This window comes from Babylonia areolata, chromosome 5 (genome assembly GCF_041734735.1).
Source record: "Babylonia areolata isolate BAREFJ2019XMU chromosome 5, ASM4173473v1, whole genome shotgun sequence".
NCBI lineage: Eukaryota > Metazoa > Mollusca > Gastropoda > Neogastropoda > Buccinidae > Babylonia > Babylonia areolata.
In genome coordinates, this window is record NC_134880.1 from 27,375,998 (window position 1) to 27,384,850 (window position 8,853).

At 48.1% G+C, this 8,853-nt stretch overlaps 1 protein-coding gene across 2 annotated transcripts in view; it reads left to right on the forward strand.

Moving 5' to 3' along the window:
- The first annotated feature begins 5,281 nt into the window (after nucleotides 1-5,281).
- The window catches only part of LOC143282008 (uncharacterized), a 56,662-nt gene continuing 53,090 nt past the window's right edge, over nucleotides 5,282-8,853 (forward strand). Inside the window, exon 1 of one of the 2 annotated variants that reach the window (XM_076587400.1) lies at nucleotides 5,282-6,171. In XM_076587400.1, coding sequence (XP_076443515.1) covers nucleotides 6,149-6,171 — 23 coding nt within the window. In that variant the 5' untranslated portion in view covers nucleotides 5,282-6,148. The remainder of the gene's footprint in view (nucleotides 6,172-8,853) is intronic. The other variant, XM_076587399.1, reaches the window with a different exon arrangement.

Genomic DNA, 8,853 nt, shown 5'->3' on the forward strand with positions numbered 1-8,853 from the left:
CGCTCGTGTGCTACGCAATTGTTGGACGTATTGGACAGCTGGACAAGAGCTCTAGATAGAGGTGGCTCCATTGATGCTATTGATATGGATTACCAGAAAGCGTTTGACAGTGTCCCACATCGCAGACTCAGTGTTTCTAAGATCCACACACATGGAGTATCAGGCAGGGCATTACTCTGGATCCAGGACTTTCTGTCTCAAAGGAAGCAGAGATGGTTGTGAATGGGACAACATCACAGCAGGCAGACGTCACAAGCGGTATTCCACAAGGTAGTGTTCTAGGACCCCTGCTGTTCCTGTTGTACATCAACGACCTTCCTAGTAGATCAGTGAAGAGTAATGTGAAATGACCTAGACAACCTACAGCAGTGGTCTAGAGAGTGGCTCCTACACTTCCATCCAGAAAAATGCAGTGTAATGAAGCTAGGAAACTGCAAATTGGAAGCGATCTACTACATGAAAGGGAAAAACAGGAATACAACCTGGCACTTGCTGAGAGTGACGTGGTGAAAGACTTGGGAGTGTACACTGATAACAAGCTGAACTTTAAGACGCATGTGGCAACAATTACTGCAAAGGCTAACAAGATGGTTGGTGTAATCAGGCGTTCCTTCGATTACCTATCTGAAGAGCTGTTTATACAATTGTTCAAGTCCCTGGTTAGACCCATTTTGGAGTATGGGTATTCGGTCTGGAACCCGCAGTCAAAAACATTGTGCAGAGAGGTGGAGGACGCCCAGCGACGGGCAACGAAACTGATTGGTCATCTGAAGAACAAGCCGTATCATGAAAGACTCGCTTTGCTTAAGCTACCCAGTCTAGAGCACAAGAGGCAGCGGGGTGCCATGATCGCGGATTGCTACAAATACATACACGGAATCTACAAGACCAACAATCCCGAACTATCACCTGCAGTAAGCAGAGACAGAAGAGGCAACAATTTAATGTTAAATAAATCACATTGCAGACTGAAAGTGCGCAGCTCCTTCTTTACAGAGCGAGTCGTTAATAAATGGAACGGTTTGCCAGACAGTGTTGCGACTGCCCCAACCATGTTATCTTTCAAGACTAGGTTAGACGCTCATTGGGCCAACTCTCCAAGCATATATGATCCAGTATGCTATCATTAGGCCACGCATGCTGGTATACTGCATCCAGTTGAACGACGAACAGGCTTTCCAGGCCAAAAACGTCTGGTTCCAGTTCAAGTTCAAACATGGCTACTACACAGTCAAAAGACCAAAACTGACACTGGCAAGCGGGAGAACGCTCCGTGGACACTCCCTCAAGCTACAGAAAGACAGGCACCGACTGGATCTCCGAGGGAACTACTTCGCACACAGAATAGTTGCGACATGGAATGGTCTCCTTGAGGAGGTTGTGACAGCACCAACAACCAACGCCTTCAAGAGTCGACTGGACAATCATTGGAGACACCTGCCCAGCCTGCAAGAACCAAAGTTCCAAAGTTATAATCAGTCTTTTGCTGGCCACGCATGATGATCACCAAATAACTGAGTTTTCAAAAAGAGGAGCCACGAACAGACCACCGGTCTCAACCGTGGATCAAGTCAAGTCAAGTCAAGTAACTTGATCTACGGTTCAGTGTGGCGGAACTGATTGCGTCGTCCTCCTCACAAATACCCCAACCCCCACTTCAAACCAGACATACAGCAAGTCAGAGATACCAAAAACGCATTTGATAATATTGTGGGTAGGAGCTAGGTTGACCTGAGAGTGTGTGCGAGATGTTATGTCTTAACAGTTGAGTAGAAACTGAACAGAAAGAACTCCGACTGATCTTTAAAAAACAAAAAGTGCTGGTACTGAATTTGACAGAGTTAACACTGATCAGAAAATGCCTCTCTTACTAAATGGGTATAATTATATGATAATACTAATGATAATGATAATAATCTAAAAAAATTCAAAAGCAAAAAGCTGAAAAAAATAATTCTGACTTGTTAATTAATGTAATTATGTGTCGACAAAGCACAATTATCACTGACCCTCCCTATTCCTGACTTTAATGAGAATTTATTTTCTATCGTCATCATCAATTAATGTGAAACTCATTGCAGTGTCATTGTAGTGGTGATGACGATTATCCCAAAGAAATGAGAACAGGAAAAATAATGAACTTTGTCAATAAGTGTATATAGATCTCAGTTCACTGAATGGTGTTGTTAAATGACACTCAGTGATATATATTACCATGGTAACTGCAACACATGTTGCTTTTCCATCTCAAGTTATTCTTTCTCTTCACCGGCGCAGAGCTGTAATGATGCGGGCATTGCCGCGTCCACGGCACCCCCCTCAAGACGGAATGAGTTGTGTTCACAAGGCATGGACGTTCACTTTGTCAGTCATACAGATCGAGGAGTGGCCGGACTAAGGGGAAGAACTGTGGATATTACCCGTTCAAGTTTTCTCAACTGTGGCTGTAACAACTAGAATTCAAGCACCAGATAGAATGGTTTCTAGTGAGTACAGCCCCCACAGACAATCTATTTTTAGGCCCAGTCACTGTTACAGAAGCATGGACGTTTATATATTATGTATACTATATATTATAAGTCCCGGTGGTTACAAGGTAACATTAAAGGGGTAAAATCCATGAACTGTTCTCAAAAAGGCCTATTTTTAGATAAGTGCATGGTGCAGCCCAAAACCAATGGCAGCCGAATACTGCGAGATCGGCTGATGTGCAACTGAACGTATGAGTGGTACGTTTGTTTGTTTGTTTGTCAATCGAATTACTGTGAGTGACTGGCCCATAGACATGTATAGTTTTGAATATATATCTCTTAGTGGACTCGCCAGTAAGTGCAGTACTGTCTTCGTAGGGGCACAGGAGATCTAGCGATGCAATTATGTGTGTGTGTGTGTGTCAGTGTGTGTTTGTGTGCCGGTGTGTGTGTCAGTGTTTGCGCTACTGAGTATGTGTGTATGTGTAGAATAATTATATAGTTCACACACACACACACACACACACACACACACACACACACACACACGCACAGCTCCTTGGACAGCATCTCCTTTCTGGATATTCTGATCCGTCTTGAGAATGGCTACCTGCAAACAGACCTCTTCACCAAACCAACAGATGCACATGCGTATCTTCATAAGTCATCCTGCCACCCACGCCATGACTGAACATTCCATACGCACAGTTCCTTGTCTCCGCCGCCTATGTTCCGACAACTGTACCTCAGTTCCAAACCAGGTGTGATGAGATGGAGGGTCAGTTCTTACAGAGAGGTTACAAGCCAGACAACATCAAAGAAGCAAGAGCTAGGGCCAGCAAGACACCAAGGCAGCAGACACTGACCTACCACAACAGACCAAAGCACAACAGGACACCCATGGTCGTAACGTACAATCCAGACGAACCCACCACTGCGGGCATGGTTTCATGAGCTGCATCCAAAGCTCCACACCAGCGGAGTGAGCGCATGCAGAAAGCTATGCCCACACCTCCTATTCTGGCGGAAAGAGCCTGCCGGTCGATAAGAACGCTATTGATGCCTTCAACACTGCCTGCCGCTGAACCTGAGGCTGACCCTGGCTGCTTCAGGTGTAACAGAGGCACAGCGCGATGTGCTGCTTGTAGACACCACCTGGTGGAATCCAGCACCTTCAAAAGCTCACAAACAGAAGAGTCATTTAACATCAGACAAAGACTCACCTGTGACAGCAGGAACATAATACATGTTCTTTCCTTGGATATCTGCATGTGCACACATGCAGTACGTGGATGAGACCCAGATTTCTCTTCGGGAAAGAATATACCAGCACAGGTCTGACATAGGTTTGAACAATTCAGCAAAGCGAACATGGGTCACCCGGCCATGCATTTCCACGAGCCTGGCAACACGCAGGACAACATAAAGGTCATGGCCATTGAAGAAGTGCATCCGAAGAATAAACACTGAAGCAAGGCTCAAGAGGGAACAGTTCTGGATGGCGAAACTGAGGACAGTCCATCCTTTTGGTCTCGAAGGACTGATCTAACCCCCGACATATTTTCATGGAGCCGGTGCATGCAGTACGGCGATGCGGCTTTACTATAACCTTGCATGTTATATGCCGAGGTATATATTAGTGATTTGTGCGCGTGCACTAATGTAGATAGTATGATTTTGATATATTTTTTTGTATATATATATATACTTAACCGTTCGTGTGTGTTGTTGTTTCAACATTTTTATTCACTGCATGGTTTTTGGCATAATATGTATACATAAGAAAAAATACACAGATCAGAAACAAAGTAAAGAAACAAAAAAAAAAAAAAGAAACAAAAAACTGAAACGAACAACAAAAACCCCCCTTTGAAAAAGTCGAGTACAAAGTAACCCCCCACCCAAACAAAACAAAAACGGCAAAAAGAAGCAAAAAATCGCACATATTTCCGATTCACAACATCACAGCCGTGGCACTATATATATGACACAAATAAGAAAACAAAAGGTTTTTCATTTTCATTTTTCTTTTTTTTTTTTTTTTTTTTTAAACAAAAATAAGACATAGATTGAGCTGACTGGAGAAGAACCGGAAATTAACATGATACAGTTCCATGACCTAATGTACTACTAGGCATGCCGTGTTTGCAAACACACACACACACACACACACACACATTGACACTGACACATACACACTCGATCACACACTGATACGTATGCACGCGCGCGCACTGGCACACACACACACTGGCACACACGACCGTCACACACACTCACACACACCGTGTGACACACACACACACACACACACACACACACACACACACACACACACACACGCACACACACACACACACACCGGCACTCGATACACCGACACACACACGCGCGGCGCGCACTGCACACTCAGTGACACACACACACACTGACACACTGACACGGCACACACTCACTAACACAGAGAGAGAGAGAGAGAGAGAGAATCACGTGCCGAAAAAAAAAAGTTACTTAACACACCAGACATAGATTTCAGTTTCAGTCACAGAGAACACGGCAGTGCACGCATTGGAAGGGAAAAAACCCATGCAGGCCTTTCCCAGTTTGAAACAACAAAGACATGAGTTGTCCCTTCCCTTCCCATACAGGTGTGCACGATTATTGATTCACCCGGGAGACGCAAACACGTTTCACACTCACTTTTTCTTTCTGGTTCCCCGCCCCCTCTCTCTCTCGCTTGCTTGCATATGATGACGTGGTTTCCACGCTAGCTGGATCGCGCGCGCGCGCGCGAGACAAATCATTTGTGTCCTGTTCGATTGTGTGCCAGTCAGTGAATGTCGACGCGGCCCCTCTCATCCGTACGTCAGTGTGCGCTCTTCTCGCGTCTGTCCCGACAAAGGTGGGATGGATTTGTAACAAGACTCGCATCGATAGACGTTTCAAGTGTGTGCCTAGCTTCCCTCAGGAACCAGAATTATGATTACCGCTATAGGCTGTTGCGCAGTTCCTACTGAGTCCAAGGATATGCCAAGTCAGGTCCGGACTGAACTTGCCAGCTTTAGCCTGGCTTACTGAATGAAGAAGTGTTAGGAATTTCTCGATTGCTGAAATGAGTCCGGGTTTCTTTGTCATCTTTCTTAGAATACTCCATTGTCAACAGGAAGAACTGTTCGAGAGAAGAAGAAAAAAAGATCCATGACAAAGAAACGTACTGTATCAGTGGAACTCAATTTCGGAGTCAGCGAACTTGAGTGAGCTATTGAAAATACTCTTTAAAATAAAAAGAAGAAGATATAGGCTTGTTTAGTTGAGGTAGAACTGAATTAAGAACAAAAATTAACACTGAAAAATCACACGCAATACAATACTGTTTTACTAGTTTGTTTTGTTTCGATGTTTTTTTTGTCTCTGGCCCAACAAAACAAGTCTTCGTGAGTGTTTTCAGCAGGTCTACGACACACTTCATTGCAGGAAGCCAAATCGATCTAAGTGTGTGGTAGTGCCTGGGTAAAGGAACTAGGAGGCTGAACAAGGCAGGGTAGCCCGGCCCGCGTCGGCACGGTGGCTTGATTCACTGAGGTGCCCATGACTGGATATGGTACTTGCTGCTGCTGCTGCTGAGCGATCGATATGTACCCGGAATAGAAGTGTCCGTCACCACCGCCATCATCATCATGGCCGCTGCTGCCAAAACCAGGTGAGAACTAGAGGCTGACCGACTGGCTGTACTGTGTGCGTCCAGTTGTTGATTCAATGATTGTTTACTGAGTTAGTTTAGTTTCTTGGCAAATACAATTATAATTTTGAGTCATTTTGCATTGCTTCCTTGGCAGTGTCATATATTATTTGGAACCAAGTGCACTCATACTGTTTGATATTCATTTCTGTATGGAAACTCTCTCCTTTTTATTTTCTTTTATTTCTTTCTTTCTTTTTTTTTCTTTTTTTTTTTATCCATCGGCATCAACTCAGTTGGCTACTCAGATGACAACAAAGCACGTTTGCAGGCACACACAGTGACATATTTACATGCACACATCCACACACACACACACACATAGACACACAAGCAAGCGCGCATGTACGCACGCATACACACACATACGCACACGTGCGCGCGCACGTGCTCTCTCTCACACACACACACCTTTAACATCCACGGAACTTAAATGGTTGCAAGTACACTTTGTGGAATTGGGAAGTGTTTGATGTGGTGATTGCTATAATGGTAAATGAGTTCAAGTAGGACTGGCCAAAGAAGGAAACACACACACACACACACACACACACACACACACACACACACACACACACACGTACACAACACTCTCTCTCTCTCTCTCTCTCTCTCTATATATATATATATATATACATATATGTTTGTATCTATGTGTGTATGCGCGCGCGCACACCCACCCACCCACCCACACACACACACACACACACTCAGATATATGTAATGATCTTGTCCAGCCTGTGTCCTGTTCCACGTGACCTGATTTGTTTAACAACCAAGCTGTCTGTCTGTCCGATCTGTCATGGACCGTCACACACCACCGCTTGCTTGCACGCTTTGAGACGAAACAGCGCACCGCTCCGGTCTGCCGCATCATTCGTCTGTTCAATTGATGCAGCTAACACCGAGTATATCCTTCTGCTCCTCCTCCTCCTCCTCCTTCTTCTTCTTTTTCTTCTCTTTCTCCCCCTCCTCCTCCTCCTTCTTTTTCTTCTTCTTCTTCTTCTTCTTCACCTCCTCCTCTTTCTCCCCCTCCTCCTCCTCCTTTTTCCTCTTCTTCTTCTTCTCCCCCTCCTCCTCCTCCTTTTTCTTCTTCTTCCTCTCCTTCTACTCCTCCTCCTCATCACCGTCCTTCTTCTTCGTCTCCTCCTCCTCTTCTTTCTCCCCCCCCCCCTCTCCCCGCCCCCCTCCTTTTTCCTCTTCTTCTCCTCCTCCTCCTCCCCTTCTTCTTCTTCCTCCTCCTCCCCTTCCATCTTCCTCCTCCTCCTCCCCTTCTTCCTCCTCCTCCTCCCCTTCTTCCTACTCCTCCTCCCCTTCCTCCTCCTTCTCCCCTTCCTCCTCCTCCTCCCCTTCCATCTTCCTCCTCCTCCTCCCCTTCTTCCTCCTCCTCCTCCCCTTCCTCCTCCTCCCCCCTTCCTCCTCCTCCTCCTCCCCTTCCTCCTCCTCCTCCCCTTCCTCCTCCTCCTCCTCCCCTTCCTCCTCCTCCTCCCCTTCCTCCTCCTCCCCCCTTCCTCCTCCTCCCCCCTTCCTCCTCCTCCTCCCCTTCCATCTTCCTCCTCCTCCTCCCCTTCTTCCTCCTCCTCCCCTTCCTCCTCCCCCTTCCTCCTCCTCCCCCCTTCCTCCTCCTCCTCCTCCCCTTCCTCCTCCTCCCCCCCTTCCTCCTCCTCCCCCCTTCCTCCTTCTCCTCCTCCCCTTCCTCCTCCTCCCCCCTTCCTCCTCCTCCCCCCTTCCTCCTCCTCCTCCTCCCCTTCCTCCTCCTCCCCCCCTTCCTCCTCCTCCCCCCTTCCTCCTCCTCCTCCTCCCCTTCCTCCTCCTCCCCCCTTCCTCCTCCCCTTCTTCTTCTCCCCCTCCTCCTCCTCCTTTTTCTTCTTCTTCCTCTCCTTCTACTCCTCCTCCTCATCACCGTCCTTCTTATTCTTCTTCTTCGTCTCCTCCTCCTCTTCTTTCTACCCCCCCCCCTCTCCCCGCCCCCCTCCTTTTTCCTCTTCTTCTCCTCCTCCTCCTCCCCTTCTTCTTCTTCCTCCTCCTCCCCTTCCATCTTCCTCCTCCTCCTCCCCTTCTTCCTCCTCCTCCTCCCCTTCTTCCTACTCCTCCTCCCCTTCCTCCTCCTTCTCCCCTTCCTCCTCCTCCTCCCCTTCCATCTTCCTCCTCCTCCTCCCCTTCTTCCTCCTCCTCCTCCCCTTCTTCCTCCTCCTCCTCCCCTTCCTCCTCCTCCCCCCTTCCTCCTCCTCCCCTCTTCCTCCTCCTCCTCCTCCCCTTCTTCCTCCTCCTCCCCTTCCTCCTCCTCCTCCCCTTCTTCCTCCTCCTCCTCCCCTTCCTCCTCCTCCCCCCTTCCTCCTCCTCCTCCTCCACTTCTTCCTCCTCCTCCCCTTCCATCTTCCTCCTCCTCCTCCCCTTCTTCCTCCTCCTCCCCTTCCTCCTCCTCCCCCCTTCCTCCTCCTCCCCCTTCCTCCTCCTCCTCCTCCCCTTCCTCCTCCTCCCCCCCTTCCTCCTCCTCCCCCCTTCCTCCTCCTCCTCCTCCCCTTCCTCCTCCTCCCCCCTTCCTCCTCCCCCCTTCCTCCTCCTCCTCCTCCCCTTCCTCCTCCTCCCCCCCTTCCTCCTCCTCCCCCTTCCTCCTCCTCCTCCTCCCCTTCCTCCTCCTCC